This window comes from Chanos chanos, chromosome 4, assembly GCF_902362185.1.
Source record: "Chanos chanos chromosome 4, fChaCha1.1, whole genome shotgun sequence".
Taxonomy (NCBI): Eukaryota; Metazoa; Chordata; class Actinopteri; order Gonorynchiformes; family Chanidae; genus Chanos; species Chanos chanos.
Genome location: NC_044498.1, coordinates 49,640,670 through 49,661,870, shown reverse-complemented (window position 1 = coordinate 49,661,870; position 21,201 = coordinate 49,640,670). Strand labels below are relative to the sequence as shown.

The window sequence follows — 21,201 nt, the reverse complement described above, 5'->3', positions numbered from 1 at the left end:
AAAAACACTGCACCAGGACTGTATCATACCAAAACTATTTATATGTCTTTGTTTCTATGTTCTCTGTGTGGTTCGCGTGTGCTTCTGTCTCATTTTACCTGTTTGTCAGAACAAATGTGTGTTTTTTCCTACTTTTACCATTAATCACTGTTCCTGTGAAACTTGTGGTCGTTTCTGTTTATTTGTTGTTGTTGTTGTTGTTTTTTTTCTCTCAATACAACGAAAAGAGTAAATGGCCAATTACTGTTGGATTTAACTGTTTATGCATAATTCTAACTCTGCACTTTTGTAAAAAAAAAAACCCAAAACAAAATACATCTAACATATTTACTTTGTAATGTGACAATAAAGACTTCGTTTTCAATTTCCGCAATTCAGTAATATCATCTGAGGAATTGCTACAACGTTGTAGATACGTTGTATAGAAGTTGTTATGACTGTATATAACTGTGTAAATTCATTTGCGACACAATGAAGGGACTGACTTCCTCTCTTCACAGGACTGAGCATCAAAAGGGGGAGAAAAGAGTGAGTGAAGGGATAAATAAAAAAGAAACTTATGAAAGACAGTCCAATGCCGCTGGGAAATAAGAGAGAGAGAGAGAGAGAGAGAGAGAGAGAGAGAGAGAGAGAGAGAGAGAGAGAGAGAGAGCAACAGTTCAGATGCCTCAGTTCATCACTCTTCCATCATTCTCTCCATTAGACTGAGTTGTCCTCTCTCTCCCTCATTCTCTTTCTCTCTCCCTCTCTTTCTCCCTCCCTGTCTCTCTCTCTCTCTCGCTCTCTCTCTCTCTCCATCACTTTCTCTCCCTCTCTCTTTCTCTCTGTCTCCCACACACACTCAGCACAGAAGCAGTGACTGCGATGAACCCGCTAATGGTTACATTTATTCAAATTAGACTAATTGTAATCATGCTTAATAATTAGCTTTACAGTGCATTATAATTGGGTTAGGCTACAAGATGGTTCTGCCTAGGTGCCATAATTTATTTGATTTAATTATTCAGAAGAGCCTGAACGGTTTGACATTTAATATCATAAAACCATCGCCGTATTAAAAATGGAGATGGCTCTTGTCTTTTGAGAAGGTCATTTGCTTCTCTCCATGAGATATATGATGATTATTTTCCAGTCTATTAAGCGCCTCTACTTAGCACAATTAGCCTCGCGCACAAAGGTTAAAGAGAGCGACCCCCCTCCCTCCCCTCTTTCTGCCTCCCCCTCCCCTCCCCTCTTCACTGTGGTCACAGTGCATATTAATGGCCAGATGCAATGTGGCTGGCGAGAGGGGCCTTTCTTAGTGCATCATAGTGCATGAGTGAGAGAGAGAGAGAGAGAGAGAGAGAGAGAAAGAGAGAGAGAGAACAACTACCCGTGACATTGCGAGTTCACCCCCTAACTGATGGGCTTAATCTGGAGGATTAGCATCAAACGCAAAGCAAACAGAAAGTCGCGTTCCCTCAATAAACGCTAACCCGCTCGCCCTGGCATGAGTTACGGAGGCCTTGCCGCGCCATGCAACTCTGGTCTGTTTTCATTTGGCGTTTGCATGTTCGTGTTGTTGTTCTAGCTCAGCATGATCCCAGCTCTCTTTGGTAAGCGTGCAGAACAAAGAACAGTTCAGCTGTTAGCCCAGGGAGAGGACGCGACAGAGGTCACAACAAACCGTGGCAAGTTTAACACGTGAGAGAAATCTGAGACGGGAAAACGGAAAATAAACCAGCATTTGGCTTTGCTCAACTGTACTGATTTTTGTAATAGCATTGTCTTCAGGACATTTAAACCTATATAGCTGGAAGGGTAAAAATACACCACGCAATCCGATATTGTTTAAATCTACAAACCGAGATGGAAGGGGGAAAACACACCATGCAATCCGATATCGTTAAAAAAATTACACTCGACGTTAACCTTTATAGAGTTCACACCTCGGAATGTATAAGTGAATCTATAGGCAGTGATGCAACGTGAAGACATAACCTTACTGAATAGCTCTCCAGCCCCCCAATTTGCCCTGAGGCTTTCGGCGTGTATATGACAAACCCTCCCTTTCCTCGCGGGAATGATTCATGCGGCGTAATGACAGCCATTAAGAGGATGCAAACTCCAGAGGTTGGGAGTAAAGCAACAATTAGCCCTCTCCCCCAGGGAGATGAACGGAGTGTGGTCCGGAGGGAGTTACCCTGCTCCTCTTAATGACAATTCCAGTCTGGCCTCTCTCCCCCTGCCGACTGCTTGGTGGAATGAGTCTTAAGCAGAGTGCGAATTATACAATGACAACTGAGGGGGTCAACTTTTTCTCCAGGGCTATATAGCATAGGATATATAAATGTTTTGACCCCCAAGCTGTTGTTTTTACCTCCTTTTTTTGGGGGGGGGGTCCAAGTCTTAATTAGGGGGTCTGACCCCCCCCCCCCCCATCTCCCATGTAATTCGAACCCTGGTCTTAAGTCGCAAGCGCTTTTAAATCTTGAAATGGCAAAGTTCGGCAACGTGTTATTGACTGAGCACGCGGAAGGACCACTTTTTGTTTAAATCTGTAGATTCAGGTGTCTCCTTCTTTCTGCCGTGCGGAAAAACAGAACTTGTAGAAATCTCAGTTTCTCAGCTGTTATTGAGCAGCTTCATAGGAGGTAGAAATGAGGAACCCAAATGAGTGTTAGCATCCTTTTTGACACTAGCTTGGCTTTGACAGAAACAAAACCAACCAGGAGTATCACTGTTACTGCATACGCATATACCACAAAAGCGCCTGACTTTTTTCCCCCTTTTGAGTAGGCGAGCATACAGGACATCAGCTGACTTTTTAAAATGTAATTAAAATGCATTTGTTGGTCTCTTGATAACCTTAGATTACATCAGCTTGTTGAGGCTCCTGCACAATGTCTAAAAATACATTTCACAGAACAACCCCTATAAAGTAATTGTCACAACCTGCACCGCCATTTTGGACTTTTGGTTTGACATGTCTTTGTGCTCCTGTTCTCTGTCTGTCTCCGCCCCTCACCTGTTCCTGTTTTGTCTCATTATTACCTTGTTAATTTTATCCAATCCTGTGTTGCCCTGTTCAGTTCTCCTTCTATTTAAGTCCTAGTGTTTTGCCTTGTCTTTGTCTATCGTTGTTTGTGTTTTTGCACACTGTTATGCTGCACCTTTTTGTTATCGGTTTTTGTTATTAGTTTGCACTGTTTTTTGGTCTTCATTTTAAGTAAAGCCTTCTGTTTTGTCACCGTCAACCATCGTGTCTTTGCACTTGGGTCCTGCACCACACCACCAGCCGTGACAGTAATATTAGATAATTTCTTTATGAGAAACAAAATGACCCCCTGTGAGGTCACAACATGGAGATAATTGTGAACATGTGGTGTGCACGCATCTAACTCTAGAATCCATTAATACAATGTATCCAATTACACCTTAAATTCAGTTTGACGTTACGATACATTGTTGCAGCTGTGCCATGAGACTTCCTCACATAAAGTTGTCTTGGTGAATGAATCTGTACCATCTTAATAACATTGTATCCAATACAATCCTGAATACTCCTAAAAACTTCCCTAACTTAAACTCCTTAATTAAATTTTTTTCATTAAGCTTTATTGTAGCAGCTAGTACAATTCAGGTCAGCACAAATCCTGAGCATATCAACAAAGTGACTCTAGCCTCCCTCATGAGATGAAAAATCAACATGTCATATTAACACATAGTTAGTTGCTTGAATTTGATTGATCTAATGCTTGTTCACTCAATCAACTCATCCAACTCTCTAGATGATGTTTTTCCTTTAAACATGCTGTTGCAGGAAAAGGTTTGATTATACAGTAAAATGTGGTTTGATAATGAGAGAGAGAGGAGAGCTGGTTTGGTGTAAACATTTTTGTGGTTGTGTGTCAATAAAAAACAAAAAGGGTATGGTGTCATGCAATGCCCAGAAAAAAATGGATGATCTGAGAAAACACTTTGTCCTCAACTCCCTACTAAACTGAACATGAGTGTCTTAACATGTAATCATACTTACGGCGAGAACAGCGCTTATAAGTGTGGACCAAAGTGCCTTGAAAAAAGGTTACTTCTAATGATTATAGATTTGATACTGCAGTGCTGTAGTAGTTGATTTTTTTTTACAGTGTGGTAGCTGTTTGTTCATTGTGGAGTTTTTATATTTTTATTTTTGCAGCGTTCAAAAGCAGAGCGTTCATGACATGATGTTTTTATAATGATTCCCTATGCGAAATGGCCTGTCATTTACTGTCAATTTAAAACTTGGCCCGTTGGACCACGCATGACAAAAGTGCTCCAAAGATAGTCTGACAGACAGTTTTAGTTTTTTTTTTTTTTTTGCTTAACAGCAGGCTGCGTTTGTTGGCAGAGGTCTGGCACTCCAACACAAATAGGTCACAGAGGGTTGAATCAGCCCTTTGTGTTGCTCAGTATGTTCCAAAAAAAAGTTTCATAAAAACCAGCAGTCCAACTTTCAACACAGAACAGAAGGTAAACATTTTTATTCGTAATTCACAGACGTGACGACGATCACACAAAATCAAACTGATTTTCATTAAAATGAAATAGATCAATAAAATGCAACAATACATTCATGTAGATATAAATATAAATAAAGAATTTGCATATTTTTTTTTTTCATTGATAAGATATGACGTCTTACCCAATGTCCTTGAGCATATAACTCTATTTCTGAGCAGAACCCTGCTGCTCAGTGTAAGGAATGTGTACATAGTGCACAAATCCATATGACCAGCAGGAAGCTTACAATACACAGACACACAATTAAACAAACAAACAAACAAACAAACAAACAAAACTGTCTAAGTAATAATATAGTATGCAGCTGGGCGGGGTATAAAACTTCAGCAGATGAACGTTCATAAAATAAACATCACTTTGGCTTTCTGACAGTTTACTAAGAAAGGGAAAAAGAAAACCCCAATAACTGCTGTACAATAAAAAGGGATCTGCCACACGGCCCTGACGGAGGAGAAAAGATAAAAAAAAACACTGCAGCATAATTCATTTCTTAAATCACTTCTTAAATAAGCGGGGCTCTGTTTCTGGCCTCACCGCGTCCAAGAAACCATATGTCACCACTCAAACACACACACACACACACACACACACACACGCACGCACGCACGCACACAAAAGGCCTCCATTCCAGTCTCCTCCAGTCAGCAGTAAGGCTGGGAAGCCTGTGTCTACCACTCCCCATGCGGAGAACAAGCACTGAGGGCGCGTTAAGGGTCTGGGAGTTTTTTCTTATACTTCACAGATCCAGCTGAACACCCTGCCCCACGCATCTCCAACCAACAGAGTGCCATGTGTCCTGGAAAAACACAGGAACAAGAGAAAAACGTACTGAGTGTTGTGAATGTATCACTGACTCCTTTGCTCCCCTGGACTAAGGGTGTCTCATTTTATTCAAAGGTTTTACAGAGTGAAATCCTAATATTAAACAGGCTACCCTAGGTCTGCAAACCCAAATGATCATTTTGAGGTCTGTGTCTGTGCTTTGATTGAGAAACACCCACTATGACATTAGTTATGATTTTTTTTTAAAAAAGGGAAAAAGCCACATTGAGCGGTTTGAACAGGCAGGGAGGCACTCCAGAAACTTGTCCAAAAACACTCCAAGAACAGTCACACTACCTCACGGCTAACTTGTAGCCAACTGCTAAAGTCGAGCAGACATATTTTAATGTACCCAAGTTGTACAAACTGCTGCTGTCATTTTGTTGTTATTGTAATCATTATTATAATAGAAGGCAGTACTTTAAACTTAATTAATCTCTGCTTAGTTACATAAGCCACATGCCATGTGTTATATAACACAAATGACGGTTCTGTCCTGATAGCGCAAGCTTTAGACTGATCTGTCTGACAGAGATAGTAATTCTGCCCTCACGTGGACTCTTGTGACCCTGTTCCACCTGAACTGCCAAACCTTCTTAACAAACAAACAAACAAACAACAACAACGACAAAAAACAAAACAAAACAGAGAACAAACATATTGGCTCCCCTTACACATGGGATTGCTTGGTTTACTATGACATTTGAGGGAAATATGAAATAAACATTTCATTGCATACAATTCAATATTTATTTTTTTTTACCGTAAATATTAAACGGGGAGTATGGGCTAAACTGACTGCTCTAGGCTGAGTATTTCATTACACAAGGTGGGGCCTAATTTTTAATGTGCTAAAGAGCTAAACAGCAATGGCATCATTTGTGATGTTCTAACCGTGGGTACGGTTGGATTACGTTCAGTTTAAGGCCAGTAATCTCATGGGACTGGATGTTCAACATTTTTCACTTTTCAAGTGTAAGTGTTCAGTCAAAAGAATGACTGTTTAGTTTTAAAGGAACCAGGGTCTCATCTGTCTCAGAACACGATGTCCGTAAAGATTCGTGTGACTGTGTCACGTTCAGAGTGTAATTAAATAATGAAAAGGGCCACTCGGGCCCCGCCCTCTCACTGCTGAAGAGTCCGTACCTGGATACAGCCAACGCGGTCACCGCTGGATTACTTTTGTAGCGTCTCCGTGAAACCACCTGACTCCGATTCAGCTCCCGACACAGAACCAGGTGCCGTTCCCACGTCCTACCTGTCCTGTCTGGAAGAAAAAAAAAACGTAAAAATAAAATAAAATAAAATAAAACCAGAAAGTGATCCTAGTGAAGAGTGAGAAATGAGACGCAGCTTTTGTTTATGGTCAGCACGTTGCTAAATTGAGAAAAATATATCTAATATAAGGGCTTCACCATTACAAGGAGTTCTCCCAATTTAATTTGTACGTTGTGATACTTACAAGTGCTGACGCCTGTGCTGTAACCAGTGTGTACCAAATTGGATTTGGGTATTATTGCTTTCTAAATTGCATGCCTACATCAGCAAAATTGCTCATCAGTGTTTACCGGCTGTATGTTTAATAACTTTGGCCCATAATTCCTTGCAGCTAGCCCTAATGCATCACACACGCACACATATACACAAACACACACACACAAACAAAAAACACATAATTATGAACTTTCTCTCTGGATTCCTCCAAGTCAAACTTCACACTGAAGGATTTCACAGAACTGCAGTGACACTGAGGAGTAAGCGTTGTTGGATTCACATAAACTGTTTCTTAAGAGGGAGACAGAAAGTTATAAATCTACACCTTTTTACTAAGCTATTTCATTTCATACATCACTTGAACGCAGTGGAGTAACAACTCTTATCATGTTACAAATTTAAAACACATTTTCCTTTCTTATATCCCGCCAGAACAGCTGTTATTTCTGTAACTACAGTTTATATTAAATTTATTGAAGAGGCCTGTGTGCTCTAAATATTCGTGTGACTAGCCAAGATAATATAGCCAGGAGCAAGAACAGACATTAGGAGGGGGAAGAAGAAAAAAACCCCATGAACATACGAACTCTGTGTTTCTAATGCTGTACTCATAGTGAGGAGAATTAATGTTACCCGTTTCCACCGGATCTGTGGACTGAACATGCCCCTGGGAGTCGGTTTGCTCTTCATGTCCAGGTAATTGTGTTCTTGTATATTCCGTCTTCCATATCTGCAAGAGAACCACACAGCTAATGAAACAAGAAAAAAAGAGAGAGAGAGAGAGAGAGAGAGAGAGAGAGAGAGAGAAAAAAAGACCTGAGGTACAATTGAAACCATAATCATAAATCAAATCTGTTGGCCATCGGTGTAGAGAAGGTTCCAGAAGCTTCCATTTGATGCCTAATTTAGAAACCATTTTGATTTAATAACTGCTCTTACCTCATTTAAAAAGGGGCATATGTTACTATTAATGCCTCCATTGGATGGTAAATCTGGGCCTGAGAGACTGATTTCAATAAAGCCGCGCTCCATATTTAAATATCTTACACCAACAGTTCCTTACTATTCAGTGGGAAAAGCTCCGTGTAGGATTTGTCATTCGTGCAAAAAGGCCAGTCCATCTGAGAGTCGTTCTCATTTGAAAACTCTTTGTCTGACTTATTACGGCTCGCCCATCGCGAGCCAAGCGCCACACGCGGCGGGTGCGGGTGCGGGTGCGGGTGCGCGTGCGGTTTCCGTGGCAGCGGTCCGACCCTCTTACCCTGACGATGCCGTCCTCGCAGCCCGTGACGATGACGTTTCGGGAATCCCACTCGTTTTTCTGAGTGAAACAGCAGCACAGGATGTTGTCCTCTGATCCAGAGGAAGTGTCTAAAGAGGTCAGCAGGTGACCCTTCATTGTCCACAGGTACATATGGGTCCCAGCACAGGACACGATCTCACCCTACGAAAGAGAAAACAAAAAAAAAAAAAAAAAACACCATTTAATATCAATGGGCGACAATGGACAGATCTATTGACTGCCACAATCTTCTTTAGAAATGTACAGCATAAAACGGCTGAAGCGGAAATGCAGGAAGTAATCAGAGAGAGACAGCAGTTTATACACATACTGTGTTTCAACATGTTAGAAGTTCCATTTCTACGCGTTTCTCTCGCTTGTTTTGACTTTTTAGGGGTCCGTCAGTAACAATGAGTGATTAGAGAATAAGTGTCCCGCTGTGGAAGGACATGCCTGCTGGCTGGAGCGAGGCACACCCTGTCCTCAGCCTGCTGACAGAGCAGACACACTCACAGGAACATCCTCACACATTACCCTCTGTCTCTCTCTGTCTGCCAGTGAAAAAGGCCCCGCGTTTATCAGTCAACACATGGGGCTTCCACCCAAGGGCGTGGAACAGTAAACTGGGAGAGAGAGAGAGGGAGAGAGACAGAGAGAGAGAGAGAGGGAAAAAGAGAAAGAAAGAGTGAAGAAAGAGGTGAAAAAGAGAGAATAACAGCTGAAAAGAGACTCAAAGAGAAAGGGAAACTAGGTGAAAGAAAGAAAGAAAGAAAGAAAGAAAGAAAGAAAGAAAGAAAGAAAGAAAGAAAGAAACCAACAAACAAACCAACAAGCAGGCAAACTTTTAAAGACCTGAGATTCAGACGGCTGAAGAGAAAGCATGAGCGGGTCCCACTCACCGTCAGGTCGTTGATGGCCAGGGCAGAGACGGCGGTGGAGTGGTCTGGGAGCTGAGTGACATAGCTGAGCTCCTCCAGGTCCCACAGGATACAGGTCTGGTCAGAGGAACCACTGATGATAATGCTGTGAGCCTCAGACACCACCAAACACCTCACCGTGTCCGTGTGTCCATACAGGGTCTGAGAGAGACACAGGAGCATAAGGCCTTCTTCAGTCAAAACATCCATCACACACCCATCTGCTTTTAATACTGCAGTACTTTAGGGGCAGAAAAGTTTTGCTTGAACATTATTCACTGTCCTGTTTGTGTCAACGATCTTTGGCAGGGTTCTTTTTGCAGAGAAGACTGGTTCTGTTTTGTGTTGTCACTCAGTTTTCGTTAGGTGATCTCTCTATGCTAGACAAGCGGAGTGTCTAAAATTCCATGTTTCTCCACTGATGGTTCTCTGTCATGTTTCAGATTTGTTCCAGTCTGGCGAGGCTTCTGACCTGTTTGAGTTTCATGTGTTTGAGCTTGTCTCTGCTGACGGACACGTCCCACACACACACCACAGTGCTGCTCCCTGCTGTGATGATGGTGTTGGCGTTGGCACAGGCCGCGCATACAGTCTCTCCCCAGTCTGACAGGCTCTCACACACCGCAAAGCTCTGACACACACACACACACAGAAAAGTTCTGAATCAGTCAATAACATCTCTCACAGAACAACATCTCTCACAGAACAACAGCAACATCTGCACAGAACAACACTTGTTTATAAATATGCTTTGCATGATGGTGAGTGAATGAAATTTGACTAGAGTGAGTAGGTGAGTCAGTGAAGTAGGGAATGTATGAGTGAGTGAGAGAGTGAGTGAGTGAGTGAGTCAGTGAGTGAATGAAGTAGTGAATGAAAAAATGAGTGAGTGAGAGATTGAGTGTGTGCCTGAACAAGCCAGTCGGTGAGTGAGTGAACGAGTGAAAGAGAGAATGAGTCAATGACTCTATGTAGGAAAAAAGAAGCATTTAAATGTGGAAAGTTTCAGACAGAGATCAAAGTCAATGAAGTGAACATTTTTTGAGGGAACAGAGTGAACTGAACAAAAGGATGAATATCAGCATACAAAAATCAACACAGAAAAAAAAAACCTTTTCTGTACTGTAGTTGCCAAACGAACAGGTGTTGTCATAGAAACCCCAAGAGAAGACGGCGCTCCAGAGAGGAGGCATAAGCAGTCTGTTTTTCTCCACAGCCAGGACCTCCTTCTCCCCACACACAATGTGGCCGACTGGCCCGTCCAACAGCTCTGGAGAAACATACCACAGTCTCTCATTAACACTTTATGCCTGGCCATTTCATACAAGCATCAGTTTAGCAGTCCCCATCATGTCCTGTCAATCAACATCATCTTTATCCACTACGCAAATATTAACCTTCATAAATTATTCACATAATATTCAATAGATACTAGGATTTTTTTGTGAGTTCTCTCATCAGCACTGGTAAGATTGATAAACTGAAAGAGTTCCTCTTTGGGAGATAGGCGTTTCAGTATAAAACATCTGAGAGCAGAGGTTAATTCTGACCCAATGTTTCAGTGCTTACACCGTAGCTGTTATTGACTCAGTTATAGTGGGACACTGAGAAATCATCAGTTAAATGCTACCACACTAGTCCCGGTAGGCCAGCCAGAGAGAGAGTTTTGCATTAACCTTAATATGTCTCTTAATGCGTTTATTGATTTGATGACTATGTGAAATGTAATATGTCTGCGTGTGTGTGTGTGTGTGTGTGTTTTTGCATCTGTGTGTACATGTGTGGGAAACAGACCGTAATAGAGAGAGAGAGAGAGAGAGAGAGAGAGAGAGAGGGAGTTGGAGAGAGAGAGAGAGAGAGGGAGAGAGAGAAAGTTGTGGAGAGGAGAGAGGGAGAGAGACAGAGAGAGAGAGAGCGAGAGAGAGAGAGACAGAGAGAGAGGTAGATTCATCTCATTTTCCTGAGAGACCCTTTGGGGATATTCAGATTATTAAATAAACCTCAATGGCAGCATCATCAAAATAGGCCTAACAAATAGAACGAGCTGCCTCCTCTATGCCTGAGAAAATTAGCCTGTGAAAAGTCTAGCCAGCATCTTCCTCACTGACGCTCCTATTGCTCCCAGCAGACCTGGCCCTGTCTTGTAAAAAGAAAAAGAAAGAAAAAAACCCCCAAACAAACAAACAAACAAACAAAAAACACACACACACACACCAGGAATGGAATAAAATAATAAGGAGCTTTAAAAATGATTAAATGAGGGCGCTATTCGCTGCTGTAGTGGACTTTCCTTCTGATATGGCTGTTTTTTTTTTCTTCTTTCTGTTCAGTTTTCTCATTGATTGTAATCTTGGTTTTGTGCCGTACTGTACTGTACCTTTAATTGGCTGAACAGAGGGCTTCAGCTTGTCAAGCCTGAAGAAGAATGGAGTAACGTGATTGGCCCCGGCTGGCTCCTTTCCTGCTGAGTTCTTGTGTGCGATTCGACTGGGGTGAGGTTTTGTGAAGAGCTAAGGGGGATGAGTTTAAAGACAAAAGTTTAACGACAAACGTTTGTTTAGATCTTCAAAATAATTATCGGCTGGTAACAGAGGCCAGTAAGGGCAGTGTGATGGTCACATATCAGTTTCAACGGAAAACAAAGATTCAAATCGAGGTTCGCTTTGCGTGAAGCCGCACACAGGGATGGATCAGACCTGATTTATATCGGGTTATTATTGAACGGTATGCATTGTTCAGCACCTGTTTGGGGATTTGGCCAAAATTGCTGACGTAGCCAAGGATGGTGCTCTTTTTCAGCGGGTCCTTCATGCTCTCGGAGTCGTGCGTGTCGGCGTAGAAGTAGGGGTGAAAGACGTTGAGCGCCTCCACCGCGGCCGAACCCTGCTGTTTGTAGCCAAAGATCAGGTCTATCCACAGGTGAAGGTGGGCGCTGACGTAGTCGCTCTCCAACGCCTGAGGGAGATTGACACTCAATGTCTCAGTCAGTCTAGACTGATATTAAATGACACACGCTGATTCACGTCAGCCACCGTTAGCGCACCACACACTGCAAACCCTGAGCCAGAATCTCTGGCCAATGAAAAGCCAGTACATCAGAACTTTTATGACAGTTTCCAAATGTGTTTTCAAGTGCTGAGTTGCTTACTAACGTAACATCAAATAAGCCTGAGTTATGCTCTAGCAAGACCATCCATCCAAAAAAAAGGGAGCTGGCTGTGTAATAAAGGAACGGGAAAAAAAAAAAACATATCCATTAAAAGAATAATATTGTCATGTGCTGAAATATACAGGCATTTTTTATTTTAAAGCGGGGTCATTTGAATTTCACTGTTGCTAAATTCAGGGCTAAGGCTATAAACTGACCAAAGCTCAAACAAGCCTCACAGTTTGGAACTGAGCGAACACACAGATGAATCTGAGTTCATGGACATGGCAGAACTCATAACTTACAACCTGATGAAACTTTTAAATGTTCAGTGAACTAGAAATATTTCGCCGCTGAAAGGGGGGGGGGGGGAGAGCACGAGGCAGATTGCCCTACGTCTTTGAGAAATATTATTTCACCTGCAAACAGAATTTTGTTCACATGTGTATATATATATATGTGTGTCTAAGATTACATTCAAAAGTTAGAGATTGCTGCATTTACACTGAAGTTTTCTTAATTTTGTAACACCATTCTTTTTCAACAGGACAGTGAGATTGAGGGGGAAATTGGGACCAGAAATTCTCATAAACCTCATCTTAAAAATGGGGGTTGGGCAGTGTGTGTGTGTGTGTGTGTGTGTGTGGGGTGGGGGTGGGCAGGTAGCATTAACAACCAACCAAAACAACTAACGCTCTCAGTTCTTGAACTCTCCTATATTGTCTTTAGTTCATTTGCATATGAAGAAGCAAAACAAGCAGACAAAATAGCTCATTTTCTGTGAATTGGAAATGATACAGATATTGCCCAGTAGATAGAGAGCTGATAAAGCCTTGGTCCGTAAAGGCCTGCAGGCAGACAGAGAAAGGAAGCATTCAGTCCAATAAGCGACCAGGCTGGAGTAATGAAGTTATGAGAGACTGGAGATATTGTACTCGTGCTGAATTGGCCCAGTTATTGTGTAATGACAACAGTGTTAAACAGAGTAATGAGCCTTTCTTTGATGAACACTACAAGTGCCTATTATCTCAGGAAAAGCATTGAAAAAAAGGAGCCAGTTTAACTCTTGCCTTATGCACAGACAGCGATACATACACAGAATGGTATCATTTAAATTTCTCTCAAAAGCTTTTTTTCTCTATAGGACAAAGCATCCATCTGTTAGACTAAAATTTACATCCTCTGGTCCATGTTTATCGACCTATTCTACTCCCCATTCAGTCTCATAGACAAGACAGGAATGTCCCCAACAGGCTTCGGGTCACTGACCTCTCTGTGAATCCTAATGAATTCCTGTGGATCTCCTTTGGCCCAAGCTGGCAAAACTACATCTCCCAGAGAGGTACCATCCTGCATGCGACCTGGAACAGGAGAGCTTGGTCAGAGGCAAGGCCAGGATGCTTTACTATAGATACACGATCCATAATTGCTCTTATTTTAACATATGTCAAATGCGTTTACTCATTCAGAAACAGAAATGCAGAACACACAAATCAATTCCTTATTTGTCTTATAACAAAGGGATAGTGACAAGAATGCTATTCAGCACTGCACCACAGTTCTTACTCTCTAGATTTAAATGGAATTGTGTCAAGACGTCGTTTTAGGAACTGTTTGCCTTTGGAAAATACTGCTGAATCTATAGGAAACAATACTTATTTCAGGACGTCACCCTCTTCATGTTAAAGTGTTTGCCTTTGGAGAGAACTGCTGAATCTACAGGAAACAATACTTATTTTAGGACGTCACCCTCTTCATGTTAAAGTGTTTGCCTTTGGAGAGAACTGCTGATTCTATAGGAAACAATACTTATTTCAGGACGTCACCCTCTTCGTGTTAAAGTAGAGTCTGTTCTACTGTTTCCATACTTACTACAAACTCCATATGTATGCTTTTTCTCAGAAATCTCCACATTAGTATTCTACTTTCTAAGTTCGTGTCAGCGTATGGCTGCTTTTCGTGGCTTTCTGTTTTACTGGGGTATAAAAATGATGCGGCTTTTGTATGAATTCCAGCTGTCTTCCCTGTCCATGCAGACGGGGAAAAAAATGAAAAATGATGGTGGACCTTTAAAAATCAGGCAACGGGTACAAAAATAGCTTGAAAAAAAAAAAAAAAGTTAAAGATTTAAGTTTGTGGTTTGAACTGAGACAAGAGTCTGTAAGTGCTGACAGAGGGATCTCATGGATCTAGAGAGACAGTTTGTGGAGAAACAGTCTAAAATTACCATCTTAAATCACAGCGACATTTTCTCAAAAATTCCTGTCTTAGCAAAGGTAACCGTGGTAACTGACAGAAAGCAGGGGTCAAAGAACAGACACACCCAATCATTTTGGAAATAAATGTTTGAGAAACGCGTGGTTAACTTCATTTAAACATTAAAAGAGTAAAACCTTTCCCACAGCCTGGAAAACGTAAACAGTTCACAGAAGTGATGATTTTTTTTTGGGGGGGGGTCGGATTATAATTTATTAGTTTAACAGTCACGAAGACCATTTAGGCACACGGTACATGATTTATCATAGCCTAAATGAAACTGCTTACCAAACTCAAAGTTGTTGGAGTTGACGAGAAAATCTGGCAGGTAGTAGAATTCCGGGATTAGCTCTCTGACGTCGCTCATGTTGTCTCCAGAGGCCGACTCCCACTCCTTCTGCACGCTGTGAAACATTCGCTCTGGAACGTCAAACGAACCGCCCTGTGCCAGGCCAGAACACGACATTACATACACTGTTATAAACATGTTCATTTACATACATACACACATACATTACATACATATAAACATGCTCCTTTCCATTAAACACGCTGGTGCATGCTATCCTCCAGCGTCTCTCAGCCCCAAGCCTAAGGACCCTTCAACAGTGCATTTCAGTTAACATCTAAGACTACCAGTTTAAGACATCAAGGACTGGAATAACCTGTAGATAAGATGGATTAGTTTTAATGATGTTGACTACGCTGACTGTGACTATGACTATGATGATTGGGGGTCTCCAGTCCTGGGGACGAAAACCCCTGTTGCCCTCCAAGGCCACTTTCACCACAAATTCCTATCTAACCTGTCACACCAAATGACAACTCCAGATCAAAAAATTAATGCTACATAACATCATAACATGTTAGAGTCACGGTTTACCCAGATTATGAGAATACATCTCACAGTGAGAATACGTCCAGGATGCCAATAATGCATGAACTTTGACAGGATTTTCAGATCCTGTAGATATTTTATAAGATCAGCAGCTGCCTTGAAAAGTGCTAGAAACTGTTTTGTGCTTCCTCAGATTTTGTGAGTTCTCACAGAAATCTCTGGAGAGGTGATGTAATTTGCGGTAAAAAGATTACCCTCATTGGATGAAAGTAATACGAACATGGTGAATGCAGTTAGTGTCTCAAATTAAGTTATGGATATTACTGTACAGATGAACATTGTTCAAAGTGGGGCAAATATCATTGTGGATCTTCATCCTAATATCTATATTGTGTTATGTTTACTATTAAATATGCATGACATTTTTTATTTTAATCAATTGGTTGCAAGAGTCTGAATCAGATACTTATAAAGAATAAAATGTGGTTTTGCACAGCATAGATGCTGCATTTATTTGCATATATATTAAAATCTTACTTTAATTTCATTTTTGAAAAGCAAAAAGGTTTGTGCAAAACGCAAGATTAAAAAAAATAAACAAATAAATAAATAAAATAAAAGTAAATTTCATTTAGGAAGCATATTTAATCAGAACGAAATTCAGAAAGTTGAGATGTAAACTAAAAGTACCCCATTTTATCTGAGCAGGAAGCCCCAAGTATAGGTATTCCACAGTGTTCTATAACTAAAACGCACTAAATCAGACGCTACGCGTGAAAGCAGTCTATGCAGAAAAACCCTACAAAAAACTTTCACTTCACTCTTCGGAAATGACTAAGTTCTCTCTGGGTCTAAAACCAATCTCTTTCCGACGCCTCTTCCGACGCCTAATAGTTATTTCCAGAGCAAAACTGCACCACTCAAAGGCCAGCCAGACAGATATAGGTATATAAGTTTGTTCAGTCCTAAAAGAAAAAAAAAAAAAACGAAGTGTATCAGGAACGTGTACCTGCAGAGAGAGGAACGTCTGGGAGAAGGGCTCCATCCTGACCAGGTAAGAGGCCACAATGATGGCCGAGGAGTAGTGTGTGCAATAATGACAGCGGGCTGACAGGTCACCTGCACAGGGACAACATTCACCCATAAACAGGCTTAAATGAAAGCCTGGCAGCGCGTACAGTCGAAAGCAAAAGCAGGAGTAACATAATGGAAAACTAAATAGCGACTATTATCTGTGTCCAAACAGTGTGTGCGTGTTGGACAGGTATAACGGTTTAATTAGGTCTGATATAGAGGGCGGAGTCTAATTAGGTCACGTGTTTACCTTCTGTGCTCTCCACTTCATTATATCTCTGAATGAAACTTTCTTTTCTTTTCTCCGTCTGGGCGCCCATCGGTTTGGACAGGTCTCTGAACGTAGCAGGCGAAGAAAGGTCCAGAGTCTGCCCATCAAAGAGGAAAAGAGAATGGTTAAACCAGTCTGTTTACACAATGACATCAGAAAATAACAACAACAACAACAACAACAACAACAACAACATTAATAAAGACACTAAGGGTCTGACCTCTGACTCGTAGTCAGCGAGAATCCACGGAAAGACAGGGTACTGCATCAGGTCATTGTAGGTACGACCAGCCAGGGTGTTCAAGTGCATGAGGTATTCGAAATTACTCATTTCTCCTTTCTGTTCAAAAGAAGGACATTACAGAACAAAGCACTGCACGCACCGTTTCATAATGGAATCAAATGCTTTTCATACTCTAAAAATACTTATGCAAATACTTCGCATGCCTCTAATGACTATATAAAGCATTTAATACATTATCAATCACATTCCACAAACTGAGCCATTATCAACAGCCTTGTCTTTCTATTTACCTGCCATTTCAACAGAGCAACCTTCTCAACCCCTGCTGTCTTCCTGTAAACCGCAAAAACATAATCTGTTAAAGTCAGAGCCATGTTGCTTTTGAGGAAGGAAAAGACTGAATTTTGTAGACATTTAGAGTTCTGTTTTGGTGAGTGACATCATAATTTTGTTATGGTTGCATAGTAACAGTGGATGGGATGGAATGGAAGGCGACATGAGGGTTCTAAATGGGAGAGACTGAACCAGCAGTTAAGTAGCTGAGGGGAGACATGTATTCATGTCAATGGTAAGCTTCAATTTCAAATGCCACACTCAAATGCAGTGTATAGTGCCATCTATGGGTTTTTAGAAAATAACAATCAACAGACATATAGTGTTGAAAAAACCAAAAAAAAAACAAACCCTCATTTAACAAAGAGCTAACAGTTTGAGATATGTCTGCTAGACACTTTTTATCTTTCCTGACTTGTTTTATTTGATTATTTCTATTACAGAAATACTACAGGTATTTCCACTAGCATGTGAAAGTGTTGATGACGCTTCAATTACACATGGATACAGGTAAGGGGAATAATTTACATTATCACTGATATCATAACATCATAAATAACCATGAACAGTTGACAGCTCTATATCCAGGCAAACTGTGCCATCTCTTTTCACCCTGTATTTATACACCATTCTAATGAAAAGCTAAAGAAATCCCTGAGAAAATGATTCTCAGTAATTATCATCCGAACATCTCAGAAACAACTGAGTGAATGTCAAGTAGTATACAAACAAAAATTAGCGAACGTTTTTTTCTCTTTTTTTCTTTTTCTTTCTTTCTCTCTGTCTCTTTTTTTCCTTTTGGTGGTGGGAGGTGTCCTGTCACAGGACAATAAAATCTTGGCGATTTGGGCCTGCGTTGCCTAGTAACAAAGTTAAACAGAACAAAGCTTCTTTCACCCATTGCTAACATGACTGATTCAGCCAAACACAAGGTTCTCCACTGAATTAAGCTCAATCTACAGATATTCAATGCCCTTAAATCGTGTGACGAAAACAACGGAAGAGAATATTTAGTCCATGGAACAGTGTCGACAGAGCCCTGGACAAGAGAGGCCAGCTGAACACGAGTCGATTTTTTAACTTTAAAGACCATCTTAACGTTTTTAACCAAGCACTGCACCTCAGCGTGATGGCACAAACGTACTGGTAAGTGCATAAAATGCAATGAATGTGCATCTTAATGAATATGAACGAAACTGTGCATCTTGAATCTGTTGTGGGAGAATGAAGAAGGTAGAGAAAAAAGACAAAAAAAAAAGGGGAAAATGCATTAGCCTCATGCTTATCTTCATTTGAGCAGAGACCATCGTTTGAGTAATGATTGACAGAATGGTTATAAGACCGTCTGATTAAAAACGCCCATTAGGAGAACGCTTTTTTTTTTTTTTTTGTCAGGAGAGTTGTGTGACCACAGTAAATACGTTAGTGAAAAGTTGAAACGAAATTCCACCCACAGAATCAACAGAAGAACTAAAGACAAAAAAACAAACAAACAAACAAACAAAAAAAACAAAAGTCAAACGCAGAAAGGAACGTGTTCATTTTGTTTTGTTGCGCATAAAAGCCTCTCTTGAATTATCTAGTTTCACAGACAGTAACTCTCCCTTTTACAGTCCATATATCATAAACATCCAAATAAAATTCAATTGTTTTTTTCCGTTTTTGTTTTATCAACTCTGTCTGAGTCCTGAAATATTTTCTTTCTTTTTTTTTTTTTCTTTTTTAAAAACAACAAAGGAAAATAAATCATTGCATTGGTCAACTCTAGATAATTGCCCATGCTGGAGAGAGGGATTCGTGGACTAAAGCTTAATCGAAACAAGCTCAAATTTATTATCCCCGTATCTGTGTGTACTTGAATATGATTAATGAGTCACAAAAGGGCCCGAAGGGTTTACAATGCAGCCACATTTCTTCCCTTTTTTCCCCCTTTCTTTCTCTCTCTCTCTCTCTGTTTTTTTTTTTTTTAATGGGGAGGTGTGAGGTGGGTTCGCTTGAATCACTTCTTCCCCGCGTGTCATTTATCAAAGTGCTGATCTGAGTCTACATCCGCGCAGACATCGCCACGGCTGCCCTCGATCAATCAGCCGCGGCGCTGGAAGCTTCCGCCGCGACTCGCAACCCATCACCAGTCATTTTGTTTTCACCCAAATTTACATTCGCCTCTTTTAAGACACCCCCCCCCCTACCCCGCCCCCAACCCCCCTTTTGTTATGTGATATTAGCCTTAATTAGAGAGCGGCGTTATCTTAAGACGCCCCTTCGGGGTGAGACGGGTGATCGAGCGGGAGTGTAAACATTACACCCCCCCCCCCCCCCCCAAACTCCCCCACTACTCCCCTCTATAAACTGCTTGCGGGCATGCACGAGACCAGCACTTCAATATGAGTAACAAATTGTCTTTGTCGCTGAGTTTGACTGTGTACGGTTAGTTGAGGTCAAGAAAATAATTACACAGATCAGGTTAATAATAATAAGGTTGTGGTTCGAGTATTTTAAAAAACAAAACAAAAAAAAAAAACCCATAAAAAAACAATTGAAACTTTGTTCACAGAGCACCATGGCGAAAGGAAAGAAAAAAGGAGGAGGGGGAGGGAGGAAGATCACGCTAAAACTAGCCAAGAAGGCCGTGCGCGTGACGCCCGACGGCAGAACACGGCTGGACCTCAGTAACATGGGCATCGCCACGTTTCCCAAGTGCCTCCTGAAGCTACGGAACGTGGAGGAGCTGGACCTGAGCCGGAACCGCCTGAGGAAGATCCCGGAGTTCCTCGGCCAGCTGACCGGCCTCCTCTGCCTGGATCTCCACAGCAACCAGATCGAGCAGCTTCCCAGGAGCATCGGGCAGCTGGGGTCCCTACGTCAACTCAACCTCTGCAACAACTGCCTCGACTCCGCCGGTCTCCCCCTGGAGATAGGCCACATGAAAGGCCTGAGGGTTCTTAACCTAGGCATGAACCGACTGACTTTTCTGCCTCCTGCCATGGCCGCGCTCACTAACCTCACAGAGCTGGGTCTGTTCGACAACCTGCTGACAGAAGTGCCCGAGTGTATCCGTGTCCTGCCAAACCTGAAAAAGATCAACGCTAAGGGAAACCCAGCGGCCTCCGCCCAGGACGAGAGCAAAGACTTGGACCCAGATGGACAGGCGGAGGGTCTGTATTTGGTGAGAGAGGACGGTTTGTGTGCACCTTGTCTGGAAAGGTGTAAGGAGGAGAGAAAGGGACTGAAAAGGAGGGTGGTCTCCCTACAGTCTCAGAGACGGCTTCCTTTTTCGGGTCTGAGCACGCCCAACTCGGTGGCACAACAAACGCAGGAGCTCTGGAGAAATAACTTCATCTTATCTAAAACCGACTGACATGTCTATACCTCGAAGTGAAAATATACATTTTATATTCTTCAAAATTACCGACGAAAAATGATTTGAATACTTTTATATATGACAGTTAAACAGTTCAACATTTTGTTCTTCAAAATAAATAGGAAATTACATGAAGCAAAAGAGTCTAAATTAACAGAGAATTTTTGATTTTCAGGGTTTTGCAAAATTGTAATGTTAATGCCACAAATGTTAAAATTAGTGATAGCTTCTTCTCTAAGGCTGCCTTAGCTTTCAGAAGGCAAAGGGGCAGTAGTGCTTAGTGAACTGGACAAATAACCAGAGGATTATATACACTGAACCTCATTTTTTGCAGAGTTTACATATGATTTCACTGTTTTGAAATAAATACGAAATCACATGAAACAACGGCATCTGAATAAAGAGACAATTTCATTATGGAGTCATAGCGTTGTCACTGCCAAGAACGTTTAACTGATAATGGTGATAACAGTGTAGTGGATAAGGAATTTGCCTTAAAAAAAAAAAAATTCTGACTTCAAACCCTTAGCATGACACTACACTCCCAATGTAGTGCTGAGAAAGGCACTTCAACCCATGGTTATAACTGTTAAACTATTAAAAGAGGGTAATAACAGTG

At 41.4% G+C, this 21,201-nt stretch overlaps 2 protein-coding genes across 2 annotated transcripts in view; one reads left to right on the top strand and one right to left on the bottom strand.

Moving 5' to 3' along the window:
- Positions 1-4,651: 4,651 nt before the first annotated feature.
- Positions 4,652-21,201, bottom strand: part of wdfy4 (WDFY family member 4) — a 51,352-nt gene continuing 34,802 nt past the window's right edge. The window contains exons 48-62 of the mRNA XM_030772826.1: positions 17,179-17,221; positions 16,865-16,984; positions 16,624-16,741; positions 16,309-16,418; positions 14,750-14,903; positions 13,475-13,566; positions 11,800-12,012; positions 11,435-11,567; positions 10,170-10,327; positions 9,530-9,688; positions 9,040-9,219; positions 8,120-8,302; positions 7,492-7,588; positions 6,511-6,631; positions 4,652-5,338 (exon numbers count right to left, since the gene is read on the bottom strand). Of these exons, the coding sequence (XP_030628686.1) occupies positions 5,272-5,338; positions 6,511-6,631; positions 7,492-7,588; positions 8,120-8,302; positions 9,040-9,219; positions 9,530-9,688; positions 10,170-10,327; positions 11,435-11,567; positions 11,800-12,012; positions 13,475-13,566; positions 14,750-14,903; positions 16,309-16,418; positions 16,624-16,741; positions 16,865-16,984; positions 17,179-17,221 (1,948 nt within the window). The 3' untranslated portion in view covers positions 4,652-5,271. The remainder of the gene's footprint in view (positions 5,339-6,510; positions 6,632-7,491; positions 7,589-8,119; positions 8,303-9,039; positions 9,220-9,529; positions 9,689-10,169; positions 10,328-11,434; positions 11,568-11,799; positions 12,013-13,474; positions 13,567-14,749; positions 14,904-16,308; positions 16,419-16,623; positions 16,742-16,864; positions 16,985-17,178; positions 17,222-21,201) is intronic.
- lrrc18a (leucine rich repeat containing 18a) lies at positions 19,782-20,579 on the top strand. The gene has a single exon (XM_030770708.1). It carries the CDS (start codon positions 19,782-19,784, stop codon positions 20,577-20,579), a length of 798 nt encoding a protein of 265 aa, XP_030626568.1.